Raw genomic sequence first — 24,771 nt, 5'->3', positions numbered from 1 at the left:
CAGGGACCATTTGTGATAGGTGTGTAAACCTCAGGGATGTTTTGTGATATATATATATGCCACATCAGCAAACTAACGGAGTTTTTGACGGAATCTAACGGCAGGGACCATTTGTGATCATACATACTAACCTTGAGGACCACTAATGACACAAAAAAACATTAAGGATGAAATCTGATAGTTTCGTAAACCTTAGAGACCTTTTGTGATAATAAGCCAAGAAATTATTCTCAACATATATGGAGAGAAAATAATGGTAAAACTTTATTTCAAAATAAAACAAAAGAACAAGGGTGAAGAAGTTAAGCAATTCCTGCTAATTTAAACTAAACAATCTAAGTGAAGGCAATTTCAAATTCAGAAACCATAAGGAAGAATATCAAGTACAAAGCGAATTTATCCATGTTGCTTAAGCTAAAAAGCAAATAACATTTTCAACGAAATTACCGTAAACAAAACAAGAAGGATCACATTGAAACCTTAAATACTGTTTTTTAGATAATGGAGTTAACTAGGAGAACTCACCTTATGGCTACAAATATTTATTGCGTTTGTTTGTTAGGATGAGAAAAGGGATGTCTTTCGAGAGAAAGCCTGTGTGAGCTTCTCACATGTGGTAATGCGAGGAATGTGTGAACATTACGATTTACTTTCGAGACCACTGCAAATGGCTGGAGTTGACAATTCGTTGTGCCTTCAAAATGGGGTCGTGTCACGGCAACAACACAAAAATAGAAAAGGAAAGTGCAGGCTTTGAGAGATTGGGTCGCGAAGAGAGAAATATAAAGGACGGGCTTTGGGCCGTAAACTTTTACATGTTGGACCAAAATTTTAGTCGATCTAAGAGCAATTCCAGCAACAAGGGCTGGGAGGTGGGGGTTTAGGCCCAAAAACCATTTCCAGCAGCAAGGGTTGGCCAGGGCAGCTGCTGGGGCTCACGAAACCAGGCCAGCCCTCAGGCAAGATGAGCCCGAGTTCAAGCCCGGGTTTGTTGAGGTCAGCAACACAAAAATTTTAAAAAAAATCTTTAAAAAATACAAAAAAAATTTCAGATTTTTTTTATAAATAAATACTTAGTCATAGTTTTCGCTTCCCACACCAAAACTCTATACAAATTTCTCTCCTCGTATCTCATGTGAATGGTTGTTGCCATGTCAATAGGTGGAAACACCACAACCTTTTGCAAGAGCAGCCACTATTCACATGAATAGTAGCTGCCCTAGCCCCCCTTGCCATGACAAAGGGCAAACTGGTGGAAGTGCTCTAAGGGAGATGTTAAATCCTAAAATATTTAGGATGTAAAAGAATGAAAATGCTATATTGAGGGGTTATGGGCGAGGGGTTTTGAGTGAGGGGTTAATCTCACAATTCAATATAAAGGAAATATTGACTTTTAAACTTAAGGCTGGGCATCTGAAACTGCAACCCGAGCAAACCGAGCAAATCCGGGCATCTTAAGCCCGATCCGATGTCCAAAATACAAAGGCCCAAAATTTTAGTCGGGTTAAAAGGTCCGATCCGATGCCCATTTAAAAACTCGGCGCGAAGTCCACCCCAAAAGCGCCAAAAATTCCAAAAGATTAAATTAAATTTATTTGTTTTCTTTTATTGAAAAGGTTGGGGTTGCGGGTCGATCGTGTGAGGTAAGAGCCACACTAAGCCTTAGAGATGCGAGTCACAGGAGAACACGTGGAGGAAATGACGCGGTTTTTGGGTCCCTGAATGGAAAATGAAGTCGTTGAAAATGACGACGACTACTTCTTCTTCACCTCGTCCGTAGCTTTGGAGGCTCTGGAGACCTTGACCCCCACCTAAACCTCTCTGCACAACGCTAATCAAATTTCATTGTCTCTAACTTTGAATCCAAGAGACGAAATTTTATTTGTGCAGAGAGACAAAATTGAAGAATATATACATATATAGATACAGTGCCTTCTTCAATTCCATTGCCTTCTCTTCTCAAAATTTATAAGATTAATTTGTTGGTGACAAAATGGGTTGCAATTCCAGCAAAAGCGTAGACTCAAAAGCGAACAGAGCCGCCCGATGGCGATCCACCGGCATTGTTGGTTTGCGGGACTCCAAATTGAAGGCAATTTGTCTCTCTCTCTCTCTCTCTCTCTCTCTCTCTCTCTCTCTCTCTCCCCTCTATTGGTCTGCTTGATTTTGAGTTGGATAATTGTTTTGAATTTGAATTAATGGAGGGTATTAAATGTTGGGGAGGTGAGAGTAGGAGGGTGGGTGGGATAAATTGATCAAATTTTAATAAAGTTGGTTCATATTGGTGGGCTGTGCTTATTGCTACATTTCCGTGATGGCTTGTGATTACAAATTAGAAGCAAGAATTATGTATAAAAAATTCATAATTGAGATGTCTCAATAGTTTGGCTCAGATGTAAATTGAAGTTGAAAGAGAGCTCATGTTAATCCAACATGGTTTCTCTTTGAGTTGACTGATGAAAAAGTTAGCTTTTTGGTTGAGCGAGTAAAGCAGTCATTTTACATTCCCGTTTGTACTATATTTATACAAATGTATGCATAAACTAGCATATGTATGGTTGATGTACGCTGCACATTTTAGGCAATGAGCATCACAGGTTGGTGGTTTCATTCAGAAGAGATGCTTTGTGTGCTCGTGTGTGGTCTAGGTTGTTTACTTATTGGTTACTTTCTCTGCAACAGTCATTTCCAGATGAAATTCTTGACCTGGACAGATCAGTACGTACTCTTGATTTAACACACAACAAAATAGGTAACGTACTTTTCCCAGCGAGGCATCCAATTCACCAATTTAGCTGTGTAGTTTTCTCTGTAAGGCATCTGATTTTCACAGAACTAATCTTAACTATAGAGGTTTTCTCGTGGCTTGGTTTTCAAGGTTTCAGTATTTTTAAATCTTACAGAATGAAGCATACTTAAACATCTAGTTTACTTCTCTTTTTCTGCATGCAGTTGACATTCCTATGGAAATTAGCAAATTAGTAAACCTGCAGCGACTGGTAAGAATTATGTATTTGACTTTTGTACATATACTGTGGCTCTCATTCCTAAATTCATGCTCTACAACCAATTTGTCGTATATAACATTTTTAAGACTTCAACTTTCGTTTGGTTTACATTCATCACGAGAATAGAGTATAGAGTGACACAAATGTTTTATTATGAAAATGATGGTCCTTCTATGTTCAACAGAGAAAATCCCATGAGTTTTCTCTGTTGAACATAGAAGGATGAGTATAGAGTGACACAAATATTTTTTGATGAAAATGATGGTCCTTGTTTTAAAGGTTACAATCATGAGTGGACTGTTGGATGGGATTTAGTGCTTTTTAAATCTGTTAATGAATTGCTTAGATTATTCAATTCAACATATATGAAAATACAAAGTTGTTTTTTACGAGAAATCAAAAGGTTTTTTGTTTTTTTTTTTTTAACGAACAACTTAAATAGTTGACACAAATTTAATAATGTCTACATGATGAAGATTTGTTGAGTATTAATGCAAAATTGTTCTATCATACATTGGGATGATCAATTTAGACATTTGAATATGAGTTGCTCTATCTTTCAGGTCTTAGCTCATAACCTCATTGACAGACTACCGATAAATTTGGCAAAACTAGAGTCTCTAAAAGTTATGACACTTGATGCAAATCGAGTTACTTCCTTACCTGATGAATGTAATTCTCTTCTCTAAGTAAGATAATGTTATATTTAATTTGGTTTCTTCAACTTCATGGGATTTTCTTTCAAAGACTTCATCACTGGACGCCTAACTAACAAGATGTATGTTTCCTGTTTCCAGTGGGACAGCTGGTGAGACTTGAGCAGTTATCCATCTCTGGAAATTCCTTACAATATTTGCCTGAGACTATTGGAAGCTTGCGCAATGTAAGTGATTTGGGCTTTACAACCTGTTTGTCTGTTTTTCTGTTCAAGTGGTTAGGAATTTTATACCTGAATTAAATATCAATCTCATGTTCCCCTATATCAAACTTGCATTATGTCAATAATTACTGCATCCATGAACCTAGTGCTGCGCCTTGATCTAGATTTTTCCAGAACATTACTAGCATAGAAGGTAAAAGTTCATATTCTCTGAGTGGCTAGGAAAGAAAATTAAAAACCTATTTTAGAGAAATGGTGAGAGTGGCACGTATTAGTGATAAGAGAAAGTTGGCTTAGGTGGTATAAACATATGCAACGTCAACCATTAGATACACCTATAACAAAAGAACGGTAGTTAAAGTAGAAGATAGAAGAAGTAATATGAAAATATCTAAACAGTTAGATTTAATTGGAGATACTGAATATAATAAAAAGAATGAAAGACGAGAGTTCATGTAGCTCAACCATATATGATTGGACAAAAGCAAGGATGATGATGATGATGAAAAAGAAATAATTGGAAAATACATTAATGGAATCTTAATTCGATTTCTAACATTTTTGAATATCAAACATTGAGTGTTTCTTCTGAAATCCAGGATCTAACAATGGATTGTTTAATGCAGTTAAAGCTTTTAAATGTATCGCACAACAAATTGAAGTCTCTCCCAGAATCCATCGGTAGTTGCTTCTCTCTGGAAGAATTACAAGCAGATGGTATGTTTAAACTTTTCTATTGTTCTACTAGTTGATGTCCGTTTTATGTGGTTTTTCTTTCTCTATTGTGGTTCTAAGGTTGTAACTTTTTTTTTTTTTTTTTTACCTCTCACAGCTTCATGATTCTGGATTGCTTTTCAGATAATTCAATTGAAGATCTTCCTGAATCAGTCTGCAACCTTGTCCACTTAAAGGCACTTTGCTTAGACAATAATAATGTGAAGCAGGTATAGTTTGTACAGATCACACGAGTTTCATTTGACTTTCTTAACTACATAAAAGATGACTAGTTGGAGTATTTCTTGGGCTTTTGGTTTCCATGCGCTCCCTAACTCCCCCTACCCCTACCCATCTTAAAAAGGGTGCTTAGTACAGTTTTGTAATGTAATGTGATGGCTAAATCGAGACATGGCTCCCTGGAAGGAAATCTTTTACTGGTTCTACTAATTTATAGATTTAAATTTGGATGTTGTTAGTGGTTGGCAGACATGTCTGCCAGCCCCTTCACCACTCACTCACCATTTACTTTTGGATGTTGAACTTTCCTATAATTTTTCTGTGGCTGGCCATGCCTGTGTTAATTTATAACTCTCTTGTTTGACAGATACCTACTAATCTGTTGAAAGACTGTAAAGCTCTGCAGAATATTTCCCTGCATGGAAACCCTATATCAATGGATCAGTTTCAGCAGGTATGCCACATTTTCCTGATGTTTGTTTTAATTCTGTCCTTTTTTTTTTCCCAGCAATACTTTCTATGTGGATTTGAACATTTACCCTGAGATAAAAATCTAGATGGAAGGATTCCAAGAGTTTGAAGCAAGGAGGAAGAAGAAGTTCGACAAACAAATTGACTCAAATGTGATGATCAGTTCCAAAGGCCTTGATGAGGGTGTCGATCATTGAGAGTATGACATTGACATTCCTGAAACAGTAAGTTCTGAACCAAAGTCTCAATGAAGTTCTAGTGTTTGTATTGTACTAGCGAAAAGAGAGGAGTCTCTTGTTGGGCGGGTTTATATTCTTGGTTGTGGCTCTCGTCAAATAATTGATATTACCAGAATTGCACTTTGTATTTGTCCTCTCAGTTTTTCTGATTTGACACTTTCAATTCTGTAAGTATCTATTAATGGTCACTGCTGCTCTGGTTTTGCCTACTATGCTGATTTTTGAAGTAAAATTGACATGTTCAAACACTATAAGCATACTCAAGCTAAGTTGCTCATCGTCCTCCCGTACCTATCTTAAAACAAATTGATAGTGATGGGTTGACACACAAGATTTGCATATTTCTTCTTGCTTTCTACAGTGGCTTGCATTTAACGATTCCTTTTTATCATTTGATTCGACGACAGAGGTTAACGAGTCAATGCCATTCAAATGCAAAAGAGGGGTGGTTTCTTCGCCACTGTAAATTGAGATGAGCTCTGCTGTAGCTTGGGAATGGACGACAACATTGTTATTTATGATCACTCGTCATATGCAAAATAAAAAGTATCCGAACTGAATTCTGTTGCATTGTACACTTGATATTGATAGTGTTTTCTTCAATACTTGCCGGTCATTGGCAAGCTTTGTATATGGAAGGGTGGGAACTCATTTTGGTTACACATTTGAACTGTAAAATAAAATGTTACATGTACTGATACAAAATGGAAAAGTGAATATAATGAGAACACTGAACGCAATTTCTGGACAGATTTTCATTCGACCAAAGTGGTAGATGATAAGCATAAAGAAACCAAAGAAACCAGAGAAACAAAGGAAAACAGAAGAATGGTTTTACTGAATAATCCTCTTCTCATTTACTTACTTTTCTTGTTAATTACATTTACATTTGAGGTGTATATATATAACCAAGGCTATACAAAACTTTCCCTAACAACCTGCTGTAACAAACATAACAGCTTAACAAACTAAATGAGCTGTCATGAGTCATGACTCGGCATCTTTATCTTTACACCCCCTCAAGCTGAGCATGGAAAGACTAGGAGTTCCAAGAGAAAGCTTGGATTGAAGAAAGAGAAACCGATTCTTAGACAAAGATTTAGTATGAATATCAGCTATCTGGTCTTGGCTGCAAACATACTGAACTGTAACAAGATTTGCAAGAACCAGCTCCCCGATATAATGATAATCAATTTCCACATGTTTGGTTCTGGCATGAAAAACAGGGTTTGATGCAAGGGAGATAGCAGAAATGTTATCACACCAAATGGTAGGTTTAACAGAGGAGGAGAAACCAAAATCTCGAAAGACTTTGCAAATCCATGTAACTTCAGCAGCAGTGTGAGCCAGGGATCGATATTCAGCCTCAATAGACGAACGAGCGACTGTAGGCTGCTTTTTAGCACTCCAGCTCACCAAGTTTGAGCCAAGAAACACACAAAATCCACCCGTCGATCTCCTATCAAAAGTGCAGCCAGCCCAGTCTGCATCAGAGTAGGCTAATAGAGTGAGAGGACCTTTATGAAACCATATACCATGTGAAGATGTACCTTTGAGAAATCTAAGTATTCGCTTGGCTGCCTGCATATGTGAATCAGTTGGAGCATGCATGAATTGGCAGACTTGATTAACTGCAAATGAGATATCAGGCCGAGTCCAAGTTAAATACTATAGGCCTCCCACAATGGATCTATACTCTCTGGGATTTTCCAAAGGTGTACCATCGTGATCCAGTTTGGTAGTTCCAAGAGGTGTAGAACAAGGCTTAGCACCCTCCATTTTTGTCTTTTGTAACAAGTCCATCAGATATTTACCCTGATGGAGAAAGAGTCCCTCGTTGGTTCGTTGAACTTCAAGACCCAAGAAATAATGTAAGGGACCTAAGTCCTTTACAGGAAACAAAGAGCTCTGTTTCTTGATGAAAAGATTGCACACTGATGAATCTGGACCACTGACCAAGATGTCATCCACATAGACAAGGACAATAACAAGAACTGGAACCTTGAGAACAAAGAGGGATGCGTCAGATGATGATTGAGTGAAACCAAGAGACTTGAGAGCTTGAAACAATTTATCAAACCATGCCCTGGGAGCTTGTTTGAGGCCATACAAGGACTTTTTGAGTTGACACACATGATTTGGAAAGTTTGGATCACTGAAGCCAGGTGGCTGATGCATGAATACTTCTTCTTTTAAATCACCATGAAGGAAGGCATTACTAATATCGAGTTGATGCAGAAACCAATTGAATTGCACAGTAAAAGTTAACAAAATTCTGATAGTGACAGGCTTTGCCACAGGACTAAAGGTTTCTTGATAGTCCAAGCCCTCTTTTTGATGAAATCCCTTGGCAACAAGCCGAGCTTTATACCTGTCAATGGTCCCATCAGGCTTTTTCTTGATTCTAAAGACCCATTTACAGCCTACAACATTCTGGGATGAAGAAGAAGGAACCAAGATCCATGTTCCAGTTGATTGGAGGGCATTAAATTCAGCTTGCATGGCTGATCTCCATGCATCAAATTTAGAGGCCTGATGATAGGTTGTTGGTACATAATCAAGAGAAGATGATAAAGGGTGTTTGGTAGCAGTATAAGCTTTAGGCTTAAAAATGCCATTCTTTGATCTAGTAACCATAGGATGAATATTTTGACCTGGTAAAGATGGAGAAGAGGAGTGAGATTGCAAAGGGCTGAAATTGTGAGGTGATACAAATTCACTAGGATTAGGAGTATGGGAAGAAGGATGGATGAAGGGAGAACTTGGTAAGACAAAGTGTGAGTTGGGAATGGGAAATTGCAGGTCAATAACAGGAGATATAGGAGGGATAGAATCAGTGGGTGATGCGGACTTGGCAGTAAAGGGAAATGACTTCTCATCAAATAAGACATGCCGAGAGATATATACTCTGTCAGTGGTCATGTCTAAGCACCTATAACCCTTATGCTGTAAACTATATCCAAGGAAAACACACTGCTTGCTCTTGCCATCAAGTTTAGAGGAAACATAAGGTTTTAACCAGGGGTAACAACTACATCCAAAAACCTTTAGCCTAGTATAATCTGGTAATGTATGAAATAAAAGCTCCCATGGAGATTGTGCAAGACCAGAAATGGGCAACCTGTTGATCAAGTAAGTAGCAGTGGATAGAGCTTCAACCCAATAGACTTTAGGAACATTAGAAGCTACGAACAATGTTCTGGCTGTTTCGACAAGATGCCTATGCTTTCGTTCTACACAGCCATTCTGTTCAGGTGTATGTGGGCAACTGAACTAATGAGAAATACCATGCAAATTAAGATAAGACTGAAAAGAAGCACTAGTGAATTCACCCCCTGAGTCAGAACGAATAGCCTTTATTTGATTACCAACAAATTTTTCCACATATGTCTTGAAAGTTACAAAGGTAGAATACACCTCAGATTTCCTTCTCAAAGGAAAGAACCAGCAATATCGGGTGTAATCATCTACTAACAGCAGGTAATACTGAAAACCACTCACAGAAGTTACAGGGGCAGGTCCCCATACATCACAATGAAGTAAAGCTAGACTATGGGAAGTAGATGAACCAGCAGGGTGAAAAGGCAGTTTATGATTTTTAGCTATAGCACAATCCGAACAGAAGAAATCAACTGAGGATTTACCTTGCAGTGCAAGCTTATTACCAGAAATCACTTTTCGAAAAATATTGGAGGAGGGATGACCCAATCTACGATGCCAAATTTGCACTGGAGCTTTAATACTAACAAATGCTGATGAAGAAATTGAAGAAGCAGTACCAGGTGAAGGAGAGCTTTGCAAAGGATAGGATCCATCTCTAACTGGTCCCTGCAAAAGCATCTTCCCCGTAAAATGATCCTTGACAAGGGATCCATCAGAATCAAGTGTCAATGAACATGAATTGTCTTTGACAAATTGAAAAGCAGACAACAAGTTGTGCTTCATTTGAGGAACATGAAGTACATTTTTCAATTTAAAGGAAGTACTGGGAGTATGTAACAAAGAGGAACCAATATGGTTGATGGACAGACCTTTACCATCACCAATATAGACTTTGTCTTCACCGGTGTAAGGAGATGGAGAAGAGATGTTGGAGATGTCATTGGTAATGTGAGAAGTTGCGCTAGAGTCAATGAGCCAGGAAGGAGAGGGCTTTGATGTATAGTGCGCACACATTGCAGCAAGCTTGGTGGGAGGGATTTTACCAGAAATTGCAGGATTCATGCGATCATAGCAGTCTATGGCCTCATGACTTGTATTTCCACAGATCTGGTAAGGAACACGAGCACCAGAGAAAAAGGAACCACGAGAGTTGGAATTATGACCACGATTGAAACCAGAAGGGAAGCCAGAGTTGTGGTTGCCCCGATGAGAGCCAGAATTGTAGTTGCCCAGATTATTGCCATAATTGCCCCGATTGTTGGAAAATTGATTGTTCCTGCCACGATTGGAATTATATCGAAAAGAGTTTTGAAGTGGTGGATGTTGAGCAACAAATGCCTGAGGTGGTGTAGGAAGAAGAGGCGGTGATACTTGGGCCGAGAGAGCATGAAACGCTTCAGTGGTTGCAGATGAGGCAATTTTCTTCCTTCGAGTCATGGAAAGCTCCTTTGTGAGTAATAAACCATGTAATTTATCAAGAGATGTTGAAGAGAGACGGAGCATGATATAATCAATGAATGATTCAAACTCATCCGGAAGCCCAGCCAGTGTAGCAGCAATAAGATCGCGATCCGAAACCGAAGCTCCGGCTGCAGTGAGGGAATCAGAAATTTCCTTGATCTATTGCAGATAATCAACCATTGATTGGGAGCCTTTCTGAATACTCTGAAGACGAGAACGAAGCTGATGAATATGAGCATCAGAAACACCACCAAAGCGCTGCTCAAGTTTGAGCCACAAATCTCTGGACGAAGAAACACCAATAGTAAACGGAATGACTTCCTCAGAGAGTGTTGAATTGAACCAGATGAGAAGATTCTGATCCTTCTCATACCAACTCTCGTAAGTAGGATTGAGTTATCGATCTGGTAAAAATGGCACCGGACAAGGCTCAGTTCCATCAATAAGTCCAAGAATCTTGTAGCGACGAAGAATTGGGGCAAACAGAGCACACCAAGGCAGATAATTCGAATGCTTGAGCTTGATCGGCACCATGCTACCGATGTTTTGAATCGTAAGAGAAGTGTAGGTTTGGGGCGAATTAGGGTTTGAAAAGGAAGAATGGGGATTCTGAGTGGGGATTGACGGAATCGGAGAAGAGGATTCAAGAGGTGACACCATCAGAGATGAAGGAGACAAAGAATCAAGATCGAAGAACAGCAACAAACAATTGCTTACAGATCAGAGATCAAACCAGAGATCGGAGCACAGAAGCGGAAGAGACTAGGATCGAAGAATGCCGTGAGGCAGTGGCGATTGATACCATAAAGAAACCAAAGAAACCAGAGAAACAAAGGAAAACAAAAGAATGGTTTTACTGAATAATCCTCTTCTCATTTACTTACTTTTCTTGTTAATTACATTTACATTTGAGGTGTATATATATAACCAAGGCTATACAAAACTTTCCCTAACAACCTGCTATAACAAACTAAATGAGCTGTCATGAGTCATGACTTGGCATCTTTATCTTTAAAGCAGTCGCCATTGTTTGCTGGGCGGGCTAAACCTCCAACTAATTTTTTTGTTCTTTCAATTTAAATAATAAAAACTACCAGCAACTTACGAGGCTATAATTTTCAGCAAACTAAAAAGTCTATTCCCTCTCCTCAATATTGCTTGTGTTAAAAAGAAAAAAAAAACTAAATTTATATAATTTATAGCTACAGAAGCTAAACACTAGGGACTAATTAATCAAAATAGCCCATCCCGGAAATGCTTCGAAACGGCATCGTTCTGACACTGTGATGGAAAATGATGATATTGATGTCCTCCGTGTGGAACCTATTGTTGGTGACCCACCCCCCAGTTTCAAGGATATGCTGATTGGATCTTCCATCTTTGAGTCTTCTCCAAAGCAACCAGCTGATTTGGCTGATGAGAAATTTGAGATTGATGTTGGCGATTATGAGATCTTGGTGACCCCTAATGGCCCTTCGGTGAGATTTTCGGACAAAATCAAGGAAAAACTGTATCGGCCTTGGAGGAACGCCCTTATTATCAAATTGGTGGGGAAATCTCATACATACAACTTTGTCCAGACCCGGCTTAAGCAGAGATGGAACCCCAAGGGCCCTATGCAACTTGTGGATCTTGACAATGATTTTTTCATTGTCAGATTTGTGTTGGAACAAGATCTGCAAAAGGTTATTACTGGTGGACCATGGGTGGTGGCTCGTCAATATGTAGCGATGCAGCGCTGGAGGCCAGGTTTTTGTGCTACAACGGAAAATATTGACCGCCTAACGGTTTGGGTGAGATTAACAGGTATGTATGTGGAATTCTTGAAAGCTGAAACTGTGAAGATTATTGGGGATTTGCTGGGCACAACCTATAAGGTGGATGCTCACACAGTTGGGCAATCCAGGGGAAAATATGCTCGTGTGTGTGTGGAAATAGATACTAGTAAGCCTCTACTTCCATCTGTGGAAATTGAAGGTAAGATTGTGCGATTGGAATATGAAAATCTACCGGTAATATGCTTTAAATGTGGTAGAATTGGTCACGGACAAGAAACTTGTGTGGATAGTTTTAAGGCTGGTCAAGGTGTTACCAGTATGGGACAAGCTAAGACTTCTACCCCCATTCGGGGCGATAAGGGTCCAGATGTACAGGTCCGGATTGATGGCAAGGAACCTCCTCCTGCTGAAATCTCAGTGGAACCCCCTTCGGGGTTTGGGCCCTGGAATCTGGTCACCAATAGGAGGTTTGGTAAGAAAAAGGCTATGAATACAGAGGACAAATCTGGGTCGAGAAATGTGAATGAGCGGCAATCTGGCTCCCGATTTCAGGTTTTTCAAGAAGAAGAGATCACTGGTGATCAGGGGATTTTTGTGAAGCAGACGGAAAATAATAAAAACAAGAAGATCTTTTCAAACGGTAAAAAAGTGGAGCTGCCACTTAAAGGGAATTCTCAGCCAGGGACCAATGGTTTGGTCAAGAAGAAAGTTGGAAGACCAAGGAAAATTCTAACTGATATCTCTAATAGTGTTTTTGGTGGAAAAAACTGTCAGGGGACCAAAGACAAGCCTAGTACCTCCACTAATGTGGGCACTGCTAAGCTTGGCCCTCACAATCCTGTCTCTATGGCGCATTCTCAAGTGGAGGTGCATAAGGATATTGTGAAGGCTGTTTTTGATGACACTGACAAAGTCTTTCTTGAAGATGCGTTCAACCGATTGAAGGATCGTGGTGGTTTTGTGCCAGGTCACCAACCTCCAAATATCTTGCAGTCGCTGGAGGGCAGTGGGGTGCAGACTGATGACGGGGAGGACCCCCTAGCTTCTATGGTCCCTCAAAGCCCACTGGATTCCATGGAGGAAGGTGATGCATGTGTGACTATGGCCCAGAAGGCACTGAACTGTGACGAAGCATCTCCCTCCATCTCTGTGGAGGAAATGCAAGTGTCTTAGAAGCTTTTGCTTCAGGTATCTTTTCTCATCCTTTCGTAGTTTTTTTATGATGATAAAACTAATGGTTTGGAATGTTAGAGGGGCTGGTGGTAAAGGTTTCTCCGGTACCATCACTCACCTAAAAAAAATGCATAATTTTGATGTCTTGGCGATTATGGAGCCAAGGATTAGTGGCAGGAGAGCAGCTAATGTCATTAAAAGGCTGCCCTTCAATCAACATCTGGTTGTGGAGGCTATTGGTTTTTCTGGTGGCATTTGGCTTTTGTGGAATGACGACAAGCTACATGTGCAGCTCATGGTGTCAATGAGCCAAGCCTGTACTGTTTTAGTCTCTGGGTATGGTGTTCAGAATTGGCTTATGACTGTTGTTTATGGGAGTCCTTGTCATAGGAAAAGAGAGGGTCTCTGGAATCACCTGGCTGACATTGGGGATAACAACTCTCTACCTTGGCTCATTAGTGGGGATTTCAATGAAACTACTTCGTTGGAAGAATGCAAAGGTGGGAGATCCCAATTTAAACCTGGGGGTCTCGCTAATTGGATTCAAAATTTTGATCTTGTGGATTTAGGGTTCCTTGGTAGCCCCTTTACTTGGACTAATAAAAGGGAGAGTGGTAAAACCATATGGAAGAGACTTGATATGAGTCTTTGCACTATGAATTGGAGAGTTTTGTTTCCTGAGGCTTTTATCAAGCACCTTCCTCGTATTAATTCTGATCATAATCCTTTGTTGTTAAGTTTGGACAGCCTTCATATTCCCCACCCTGAGCTCAAGCCTTTCAGATTTGAGGCCATGTGGTTGCAACATAATGAGTACAACAAGTTCGTGTCTTCGGCTTGGCCTGCTAGTAAGTCTTGTATTCTCCATAAAATCCAGGAGTTTACTCCGTCCATTGTAATGTGGAATAAGGAGACTTTTGGCAGTTTATTCCAGAGGAAGAGAAGAATTATTGCTAGACTTGATGGCATTCAAAGAGCCTTGATCTCTAAATCTAGTTCTTTTTTAGCTCAGCTGGAGAAGGATCTTTCTTCTGAATATAATGCTATTCTTCTTCAAGAAGAGACTTTTTGGCATCAAAAATCCAGAAATCTTTGGCTTCGGGAGGGCGACAGAAATACTAAATTTTTTCATCTTTCTACCATTATCCGTAGAAGGAGGAACAAAATTGAAGGCCTTGAAAATGAAAATGGGGATTGGTGTTATGATAAGATTGGTATTCAGGAAATTGTGGTTAAGTATTTTGTGGAGTTGTTTACTGCCAAGAACTTACAGCACATTGACACCTATCACTTGACTTTTCCCAGTATTGATCATAGTAGAATGGTGGCGCTGAATAGAGAGATGATGGATGTGGAAATTAAGGAAAGTCTTTTTGCCATTGGGAAACTAAAGGCTCCAGGGCCTGATGGCCTTCCTGCTGGGTTTTTTCAACATTCTTGGGACTTATGTGGCAATGATATCATTCACTTTGTGAAGAAGTGTTTTGAGACCGGTAAAATTCCCGTTGGCCTGAACCACACCTTTATCTCTCTCATTCCGAAAGTGGAGAAACCTTTGAGTATGAATCAGTTAAGGCCTATTAGCCTTTGCAACACATTGTATAAAGTAGTCTCTAAGATTCTTGTGGCGAGGCTTCGTCCGTTGTTGCCCAATTTGGTTGGGCCTACCCAAGTTAGCTTTGTTCCTGGAAGGCAAATAACGGACAATATTATTATCGCTCAAGAAATTTTTCACAAATTCAGGAAAACCAAAGGTAAAAAGGGCTTCATGGCTTGGAAAATTGACTTGGCAAAAGCCTATGATAGGCTTCAATGGAGCTTTATCAAGCGGGTGCTTATGGAGATTGGTATTCATGGTAAATTCCTGGAATTAATTATGTCATGCGTCTGTTCTGTGACCTTCCAGGCTCTCATTAATGGGGAAAAGACTGTTGGTTTTAAACCCCAAAGTGGCATTAGACAAGGTGACCCGCTGTCCCCTTATTTGTTTGTCCTCTGTATGGAGAAGCTTTCTCATATGATTACCCAAAATATTGAGGGCCGTACGTGGAATCCGGTGCCCGTTTCCAAGCAGGGCCCTTTTATCTCCCACCTTTTCTTTGCTGATGACTTGATCCTGTTTGCTGAGGCCTCTCCTAGGCAGGCAAGACTCATGAGAGAGTGCTTAGATGGGTTCTGCAGTATGTCTGGTCATATGGTGAGTTATGAGAAGTCTCAAGTTCTATGCTCCCCTAATGTGAAAAGAAGTGATGCTTTGCTTTTGGCTCAGACTTGTGGTTCCCCGTTGACTCAGGACCTTGGGAAATACCTTGGTGTTCCCTTAATTCATAACCGTATCAATAAAGCAACCTACTGGGAGGTTATTGATAAAGTCAAGAAACGGCTGACAGGTTGGAAAAGTGCTACTCTATCGATGGCTGGTAGGATGACGTTGATTCAGGCGGTTTCTTCATCTATTCCTACCTACTCTATGCAAACCTCTAAACTCCCTATGACAGTGTGCCATGAGCTGGATCGTTTGAACAGAAACTTCCTCTGGGGTTCTACTGATAGCAAAAGGAGAGTCCACCTTGTGAGTTGGGAGAAGGTTACTCGACCTAAACACCTTGGTGGGCTGGGGCTTAAGAAAGCCATTGTTTTTAATCAATCCCTGCTTGCTAAAGCTAGTTGGAGGATTCTACAACACCATCATGGCCTTTGGATTGATGTTGTGAATGGGAAATATCTGAAAGGTAAAAAGGCGACTGAGGTTAAAAAGAAGGATTTTATTGATTCTTCCTCTACTTGGAAAGGAATTTTATATGGTACTCAGGCCTTGTCCACAGGTTTGAAGTATAGATTGGGAGATGGGTGCTCTGTTTTGTTTTGGACTGACCCTTGGGTTGATACTGAGTCGCTCCAAAGGTATGCTTGCCACCCCCTTACCCTTGATCATTTGCATGAGAAGGTTAGTGATTTCCTTACTAATGGTGAATGGAATTTTCCTAAACTTAACATATGGCTCCCTACTGAGATTGTCACCAAGATATCTTGTATCCATGTGTCAGGCCCTGGTGTGGTTATTGATAAACTTATTTGGGATGCTAACTCTAATGGTCGCTTCTCTGTGAGCTCTGCTTACTCTGCTCTTATCCAGGATGATTGTGTGGACCATTGGCAATGGGATTTCATCTGGAACCTGAATCTCCCCCCCAAAATTAAAACTTTTCTGTGGACTTTGTGTCATGGCAGAATTCTTACTAATGAAGCTCGAAGGAACAAAGGTCTCTCTCTTGATGCTTGTTGTCATATCTGTAAGTGGCCTTCTGAATCTATTTCCCATCTTCTCAGGCTTTGTCCCAATGCCTTGCTGGTCTGGAATTCCATGGGTCTTAGTGAGTCTATCCGGCAATCCTTTAATTTTAATCTGTGGGATTGGATTTTCTTTAATTTGAATGATGGTAAGAGCTGTTATAACCAATTACAATGGAATGTTGTGTTTGGTTTTGCTGTGTGGCACATTTGGAAAAACCGTTGCGTTGAGGCCTTTGAAGATAATCAGTCCCACACTGCTCTTTCTGGAATCTATGTTTGTCGTGCTGCCTTTGAGTGGATTTATACCAATTTGGTAACCAATAGGAAGGCTGCTAAAATTGATGTCCTTATTACCTGGAATTTTCCTCCTGTTGGTTGGTGGAAACTAAATACTGATGGCTGCAGGAAAGGTGAGGAAGGGATTATTGGTGCTGGTGGTGTAATCAGAAATGCCAATGGGGACTGGGTTGGTGGATTCTCTGCTAGTATTGGGAGGGGGTCTGTTTTACAAGCTGAGTTATGGGCCATCCTCTATGGATTGCGGCTTGCTAACCATTCTAATTATTTTCCTCTTATTGTGGAGTCTGATTCCTGTTTAGCGGTGGATCTTGTGAATGCGCCTAGTTGTGACCCTCTTCACCCTTTGTTCACTCTTATCTCCAGCTGTAAAGCCATCATGACTGGTGGTGTTTGTCGTATTCATCATGTCTTCAGAGAAAGCAATTCTGTTGCTGATATGCTTGCTTCTATTGGAGTCACCAAGCCTTTGGGTCTCCATACTTGGGTTACTGCTCCTGCTGCTGTAAACCAGTTAATCTTTAAGGATTTGTGTAGGGTGTGCATACCCAGACTTATTGTTCCTTAGTGTTTTGTTGGGCTTTGCCCTCCTCTTTACCAAAAAAAAAAAAAATTGCCCATCATAAACTCCTCCCTTTATTTTGGAGCACTAATAACGAAAATATTTTGTTTTAAAACCAAATTCAAAATCGAAAGATTTGTAAGCATGAGAGCAAAAATACACAATTAATCAATAAAAAACCGAAATCCAAATTTCTCATTGAATCGCAAAGACCATGTCCTAAAGGTAAAAGACAACTTTTATACCATAATTGTCTTAATTTCATGATAAGGAAAAGATCTTGGTCACTTTATGTGTTGTATTTTATCCACCAATAAAATCACATAAGCACCGAAAAAGGCAAGAGACAAATTTGAAAGCTTAGTTGACCTGGCCACTTTCCGCTAACCAAAATGCCACGTGTCACACTCACCCGAGGGTAATATAAAATTCCCAAATCACCACACCACCCTTCATATATAGCTCATTTGTAGAGCTTGTCAGTCTCTACGTCCAATCTCTTCCCGTATTCGGAGGGGTATTTTCCGTAATTTTGGAATAGACACGTGTCTCTTTTCGTTATTTCGGTTCTCGGACAGCCACTTACAAAAAAGGCTAACCCTACTTTGCCCCTTTTCTTCAATCGCCGCCTCTTTTTCGATCTCAATCATTTTTTCACCCGATTCCATCTTGATCTTTCGTCTCAATTCCGAAATTGAGATTAGATTCGATTAATTCGTTATCTCCCCTATCGGTCGATCCCAATTTCAACTATAGCCGTGTTCCCAATCCGATTCTAGGGTTAGGGTTTCAGAAATTGTTCGATCTTCTTCTGCGATCGTAGATCTAAGAAACCATTTTTGGATTAGCGATTTCCGTTCTAAATTTTTTCGGATTCCGTAAATTCTTTTGAATTCTTTTGGATGTTTAGGTTTTCTGATTTCTGGGTTTGATCCATTTAGGCTTAATTAATCCATAGATCTATTAGCCTTTGAGGTTTTTCTATCACACAGCTGCTGTATTTGTCCGTGGATCAGGTGCAATTTTCGAGATTTCGACGAAAATTGAACATCTAGGGTTAGGGTTTTCAAAATTTTAGGGCTTTTCTTTATTTTCTTAAATTAGGTTGGGAAAAAGTCGGATTCATTCAAATAAAACAGTTTTGCCCTTTGGTTGCGTTTCGAATTGAGCTTTTATCTTCCAAATCAGCGATCTGCTTCATTTCTCGAAGACTATTTTTTGAGGTACAAACCATTTCCTTTTGTTAATTTATGAAATTATTAGTGCTTAAAAATTAGAATCAATTTTAATTACTTGCTCAATTTTTGGGCTGTGATATGGCACCCATATTTTTAGCTAAATGGGGCGCCCTTTTTTAGAAATAGAATAGCAAGCATATTTACCAAATTGCCCTTCATTAGTGATGTCTCTTCTATGCCTCAGGGTCCCCAAATAAGTGGCCCCACAAACCCTTTAAGAATATCAGTTATAATAAAAAATTGATTCATAATTCTTAACTAGATTATAATTATCATAAAATTATGTCAGGGACTTGTAGTGGTGTCATTAACTGACATATATACTGATTCTTTAAGTTCTTGCATGCATATGTCAAAGACATATTATCAATGTCTAGGGTGATACATGACGTACTGAATTTACGTCTCTTAGCAGATAGTTGTGTTTACTGAATTAACATCTTTTGGTAAGCTTATTTGGGTTTGCTGCATCTGTTTGAGTTTGCTTTGTTTATTGAAAGTGTTTAGTTTATGTCAGTGGAAGCAAGTTAAGATAACATTGATTTGTGATTGTAATGGTATGTTTTGGATGAGGTCCTGCTAGAGTTAGACAATCATTTAGCTTGAGTAATTTTAGCTGAAAATATGTACTAGAGATACTTCACTATGTGCTTTCTTGTAGATATATAGAAACATAGTTTCTGGCTTCACGGTTTAAGATGGTATTAAGAAGTTTTAGGCGTTTCATTTTCATTTTATCTAAACTTATTTTATCTCTGTCCTGCAGTTTAATATGGTACAAAAACGGCCTCTTGATGATGAGCAAATATTTGTTTCTTTCAAGCACCCAAGACAAGTGGGGCACAGTAAAGAGCTAGTTTCTTTTTCAGAATCTGTTTTCCCTGAAGATGTTTCCAAGAAACCGCTGACTTTAGGTGAGGGACCGTAGTCTCTGTAAATATATGTCGAACCTCTGAAAGAGGGAAAAATTTGTTTGTCTGTCCTAGTCAATTTTTGTGAGTTTTTCTCAGACGTTTGATATTTCAATGTCAAACACACTCAAATCATAGCGTATTTTCACTTGTTTCTCATTTTTGTTTATAACGATTTTTGGTCACATAAAGACAGCCTAATCAGCTGGTTTTCGTTTTTCATTTTGATTTGAACTCTTGAGAAAAGTTCTGATTTTTAATTGGTAGAGAATGGATGGGCAAAAGACAATGATAAAGGTGAAGAGAAGCTTTCTGATGACATATTTTCTGATCTTCCTAAAGGTGGTGAGGAAACCAGTGCACCTGGAAGCTTTACCATCTCCTCATGGACCACAAGCAGTACCAGTGAAGAAGATTCTCTGTTGGAAGCACCATTTCATGGATCCTTCCCGGACTGCTTCAATCCTGAACGTCCAATAAGGACATTGGCTCAATCTGAGGATATTTATTCTTTTCTTTTGGATCACCCTCCTCGGAAGTCTGTCTCCATTGGACCAGAGCATCAAGCTGATGTTCCACTGTGGGGTGCACAGGGAACCAATAATAATTCAAATCATTTAGATACATCTGAAGCAGTTTCAAACTCTGACCTTGAGGATGAGAAACGACTGATGGGGACCTGTGTTATTCCAATGCCTGATTCTGATTTATCTGCTGACACTGGTTGCATAGTTGGAATTGGTAGAACTGATTGCAGCTGTGAAGATGAGGATTCTGTTAGATGTGTCAGGCAGCACATTTCAGAAGCAAGAGAAAAACTTATATATACAATTGGGCCAATGAGATTTGAGGAGCTAGGATTTAGTGACATGGGAGAGCAAGTCGCACAAAGATGGAGTGAAGAGGAGGAACAATTATTCCACCAGGTTGTCTTCTCAAATCCAGCATCATTGGGCAAGAATTTCTGGGACAATCTTTCAACCGTCTTTCCCTCCCGGACAAAAAAGGGGATTGTCAGTTACTATTTCAATGTCTTTATGCTTGTGAAAAGGGCTGGGCAGAACAGGTATGACCCAATAAATGTCGACAGTGACAATGATGAATGGCAGGGCAGTAATGATTATGGTGACAATCAACTAGCAGTTACAGAGGATGAGGACTCAGTGGTTGAGTCTCCCATATGTCAAAATGTTCCTGGTTATTATCAAAGTTGGAAGGATAATTTGCAAGAGTACGATGAGGAAGTTGTAGATGATACTTGCGATGATAATGTCAATGTGGATATGTTTGGTGGGGGAACCAAGCAAATTTTAGATAGATGCTATGGGCTGGTTGACAACTGCAGTACCTGTTCCATAGCTCAGCTTCAGGATAAGATTTCTTGGGATGAAAAGGGAGATCAAGAAGTCCAAGATGATTCATGCACGTCCTTTGATGCAGCGGCTGCTTCACAAGAGAACCAGCTGAAGTCTGAAGAGGGGAATCATTGGTCGGGTGGTTTCAATGGATCTAGCAACCGAGGTGACCATGAATATGTCTTGGAGCCTTGTGATACGAAAATCTGGGATGCCGGGTATATGACTTGCCCTGAGAATAAGGTTGACTTCTTGCCAACTTGCAACATGATTGAAGAGGTTTTCGGGAAAGAGTCTTGGAATTACAAAGCAAGGGATGGTAAAAACTTGGGCTAGAGTTGCTTGTCCTTTATCAAGGTGGTTTTGGAAAAGTAGCATTGAGGTGTTCATATCCGGTGGTCTGCCTGAAGGTTTTTCCTCCGAAATTTTTTTAGAGGAGTTGAGTTTTCCTTGTGTACATCTGATTTGTTGGGAGATGGAAGCTCGCCGTCCCTGTAAAATAGTGTATTAGAAGGTGATTTGTTGTTTAGGTCTCTTTTTCATTAGCTAGTGTGGAAATGGAAAATTCCATTCATACCTTCTTCGTAAAGAGATCCGGAGTTGTCATCTTTGTAGGGTTCTGCCGAAAATATACATATATTGTAAGCGCAACGGTCATCTTCGTACGAAGATACCGCGATGTAATTTTGAATGATTTTTCTAATGAAATTTTTTTACTGAGGATTTTATCCCCCATTCCTCACTTTGATATCTGCCTAATTCATATCCATCATCCCCTAGATAAGTGAAACAGAGAGAATAATTATGCCTTGAATCCTGATTAATTTTGGTAGGGGACTTTTGGTGCTCAATGGTTTTGCAATTATGTGGAAAGGTAAGAGAAGCAAAGCTATTATGTCTTATTATATGAGCTAATCTTTGATTCCATCATCCACTTGGCTTGGGATAAAGGAATATGCAATGCAGTTTCTTACTGAGCTGAAGGGCAACAAATAAACAAGTTTAAGATACTCATATCATATAATAGAGCTAGTGGTAGCCTACGGGAAAACAAAACCATCCTCTTCCAACCAAAAGGCTATCTAGGTAAGGAGGAGGGCCCCACATGATGATATTTTTATTTTCTATACAATTTTGTTTTCTTTTTTGAAGTTCATTGACTCTTTTGAGTATCCCCTAAGCCTTGTTTGCTGGTGAGTGCTTGCTCACTTACACACATGCACCTTTATTACTCTTGAAGAAACACATGTATCTTTATGATTGGACCATATTTACATAAAATAAATAAAAAAGAAAGGAAATTTTGGCATCAAACAAATATTAGCAAATAATTTTCTTTTTTCAAAGGTAAAAGTAGTGTGATTGAGATTGAAGATACTTTTTCTTTTTCTATTTCTTAGGTCCACTCAATTTGAGTTCATTTTTCTCACTGTGAAGCTAATGAATTTGTTACTTTGTCACTAATGGTAATAGCATTCTAGTGAAAATGCCCCAACTGCCAAGACTATACATACATATTAGCTTATGATTCAATTAAAGCTTAATATGCTTATAATCCGTGCAACTTTTTCATGATTCTATATTATTTGATCATTGATGTCAAATTGGTGTCGGCCAAGCCCAACTGACAAATCAATGTAACTGTTGTGTTGTCACATGTTTGCTTCATGCAGTGAAAGATCGAAGCAACATGGCTATGATCTCCATTACACCTTTCAACCAACTTATTTTATTTCCTTCTCACTAGATAGAGAGAAAAAAAAGGGTCATTGTAGCCATTTAAGAAAATGTTCCAAAAAGAAAACTTCATTTTAAAGGAGACAAATGCGTAAATTAATAGTTTATTAAGAGGAAAATAAAAAGTCATGTTCTTGTTGACATACACGTGACGTGAGTGGGAGTCGAGAGATTAATTTCGAATAAAATGTGTGGATATACAAACTAATTAATGTTGCACTTGTAATGAAACGAGAATGATCAAGCATGAAACAAACCAAATGATGTGCAGATTTAATGATCAACGGTTGGCATCTCTCTTACCAACTTTTTACTGATGTGTGCTCTGGTCAACGAGTGTGTGATTCAATATTTGGTTGATGTGATTATTCACCAATCGTTGTGCTCGTGATCGGTTTGTTTTATTTTGAAAAATTTGCAGCAACTTTGAGTTCAACTGAGCCCAAAAATACTAAAAACAGCTGCTTTAGATCCAAGTACAAATATTTCTCAAATTATCTCTGTAGTGGAGTGGAGTTCATGTTAGCAAAGTGGGCAGTTCAACAACTGGTGGCAACTGGTGTGGCTGCCAGAAATTTAAAAATAAAAAAAACAATTGCTTTCTGATCAATATACAACTCCACCTTCAGTTTTTTCAGCTCTCTATCCTAACACATCAGAAAGTCATTAGTGAATCTTCCAAACACATAGCCACAACACCAAGATGTCATGTTTAATTTAGTAGGTAATGTAGACCGGAAGTATTTATAAAGTATTTATAAATCCACCTAGCTAGTTGCTGGGTTGGGACCAAATTAAACTCCATAATTAGTTCAAATTAAGGTAATTACACAAAAAAAAAAATGATTAATATATTCATTAACAAGCAGAATCTATACATATATAGAATAGAACAAGTGGGAAGGGTGTCCAAAAATGAAAGTAACAGAAAATATGTTTAGGGTTTAAACAGAAAATATGTGTTCTCTTCTCTGCCATGATGGTTTGAGAGATTTGGTGTTGGATGGTGAGGAATGGGGACGGAAGCTTGAGAAAGCATAAAGCCAAAGTGGGCATCTTATCTCAAGTCTTGTACATGTTACAAGGCATGGCAGAAAACAAGGAGTGGCCTGTGGCCATTCTTTCATTTGAAGGAGTCTACTAGTCAATTTTGAGCATCACTTTTGGAGGGCCATCTCTCTTGACTCTCAAGCGAAGTCTTCTGTGGGCTACCATTCATATCTCTCACGTACGTATTTATACGTATGTATGTTCCCGAATGGAACGCGTGTACATTATACGTACACGCGTACAAACATAAAAGAAACACTGTAATTGAATCTGCTGATGGACCAGTAGACATAATATAGTATGTGCACATCTCGTGGATCCATTAAAAAAAACAGACAACAAAAGAAGATCAAAAAAGAAATGCAAGTACAGAGGGGTTACAGCTAAACATTGTACTAATTAAAGAAGCCGGCAAAAAGGGCACAAAGGAAGGGAATTGTGCAGCCAAATAAGTGTGATTAGTGGCTGCTAATAAGACATTAACATTACGATTAGAGCAATGAAAGCCGGCTCCTCCATCATCATCAATAAAGGCCGGCCAGCAGCACCCTCACTCGTTTTGGCCATGCTTCTGCCCAATTTTCTGACTTTGTTTGTAGGGCTGCTGCACCCACAACTCTAGACATGCAGCATGTACTAATTCTTTATATAATTAATTTGCTTGAATCATGGGGTTAGGAATTAATCCTAAACTAATCAGCAAGATACCTTTTATTAATTAACTACCAAAACTATGGCCCCCATCTACTTCTGTTAATTTCATTAGACCCTTTATGCTATAAGTTAGTGATCATTTTAAATTTTCTGATATATATATATATATATATATATATATATATATGTTGAATTGTTCTTCTCATGTACAGAACTGTATAGGTTATTTGACCTATATATATATATGATGTTATATATTTTGTTGAAGTGGGTTGTGAGTAGGACATGGAAATCCACTTAAATCAAGATTCAGAAAAGGGATGAACTATAACTGTACTGATACAATAAGATTCTAGCTACCCCATTCTTTAAAGTTAGTTTTGCCTTTTTGTTAGATATTGTTGAAAATTGAATACATGCATATATTTAAGATCTGGATAGAAATTATATTATCTTCCCTGTATATATTATTTCCAGATCAATATAATTATAGATCAGAATAACTTCAACTTCTATATATGAAAATATTGCTGCCTTAAAACCCTTC

At 39.0% G+C, this 24,771-nt stretch overlaps 2 protein-coding genes across 3 annotated transcripts; both read left to right on the top strand.

Annotated features, from left to right (window-relative positions):
- Nucleotides 1–1,764: 1,764 nt before the first annotated feature.
- Nucleotides 1,765–6,302, top strand: LOC110762409 (Leucine-rich repeat (LRR) family protein). Its single transcript, XM_021965048.2, has 10 exons — nucleotides 1,765–2,092; nucleotides 2,683–2,752; nucleotides 2,953–2,999; nucleotides 3,572–3,680; nucleotides 3,806–3,891; nucleotides 4,515–4,605; nucleotides 4,747–4,832; nucleotides 5,210–5,296; nucleotides 5,400–5,537; nucleotides 5,960–6,302. Exons 1-9 carry the CDS (start codon nucleotides 1,994–1,996, stop codon nucleotides 5,508–5,510), a joined length of 786 nt encoding a protein of 261 aa, XP_021820740.1. The 5' UTR covers nucleotides 1,765–1,993; the 3' UTR covers nucleotides 5,511–5,537; nucleotides 5,960–6,302.
- Nucleotides 6,303–17,744: 11,442 nt separating this feature from the next.
- Nucleotides 17,745–21,518, top strand: LOC110762356 (uncharacterized). Of its 2 annotated transcripts, none has more exons than XM_021964985.2 (3): nucleotides 17,745–18,502; nucleotides 19,284–19,431; nucleotides 19,696–21,518. In XM_021964985.2, the coding sequence occupies exons 2-3, from the start codon at nucleotides 19,290–19,292 to the stop codon at nucleotides 21,117–21,119; spliced, it is 1,566 nt and encodes a 521-aa protein (XP_021820677.2). In that variant the 5' UTR covers nucleotides 17,745–18,502; nucleotides 19,284–19,289; the 3' UTR covers nucleotides 21,120–21,518. The 2 variants fall into 2 exon arrangements, with proteins under 2 accessions (XP_021820677.2, XP_021820678.2); XM_021964986.2 differs by having other exon boundaries at nucleotides 17,746–18,502; nucleotides 19,771–21,518.
- The last annotated feature ends 3,253 nt before the right edge of the window (nucleotides 21,519–24,771 follow it).

Source organism: Prunus avium, chromosome 5 (assembly GCF_965620075.1).
Source record: "Prunus avium chromosome 5, drPruAviu1.hap1.1, whole genome shotgun sequence".
Taxonomy (NCBI): Eukaryota; Viridiplantae; Streptophyta; class Magnoliopsida; order Rosales; family Rosaceae; genus Prunus; species Prunus avium.
This window is presented reverse-complemented; position numbering and strand designations above follow the sequence as displayed.

What these genes read in the sequence shown, in the direction of transcription:
- LOC110762409 (XM_021965048.2), top strand. Translation starts at nt 1,994, where the DNA reads ATGGGTTGCAATTCCAGCAAAAGCGTAGACTCAAAAGCGAACAGAGCC. An exon ending in CTATTGGAAGCTTGCGCAAT is followed by an intron (nt 3,892 to 4,514) that starts GTAAGTGATTTG and finishes TGTTTAATGCAG; the next exon opens with TTAAAGCTTTTAAATGTATC. An exon ending in GGAAGAATTACAAGCAGATG is followed by an intron (nt 4,606 to 4,746) that starts GTATGTTTAAAC and finishes ATTGCTTTTCAG; the next exon opens with ATAATTCAATTGAAGATCTT.
- LOC110762356 (XM_021964985.2), top strand. Translation starts at nt 19,290, where the DNA reads ATGGTACAAAAACGGCCTCTTGATGATGAGCAAATATTTGTTTCTTTC. An exon ending in CAAGAAACCGCTGACTTTAG is followed by an intron (nt 19,432 to 19,695) that starts GTGAGGGACCGT and finishes TTTAATTGGTAG; the next exon opens with AGAATGGATGGGCAAAAGAC.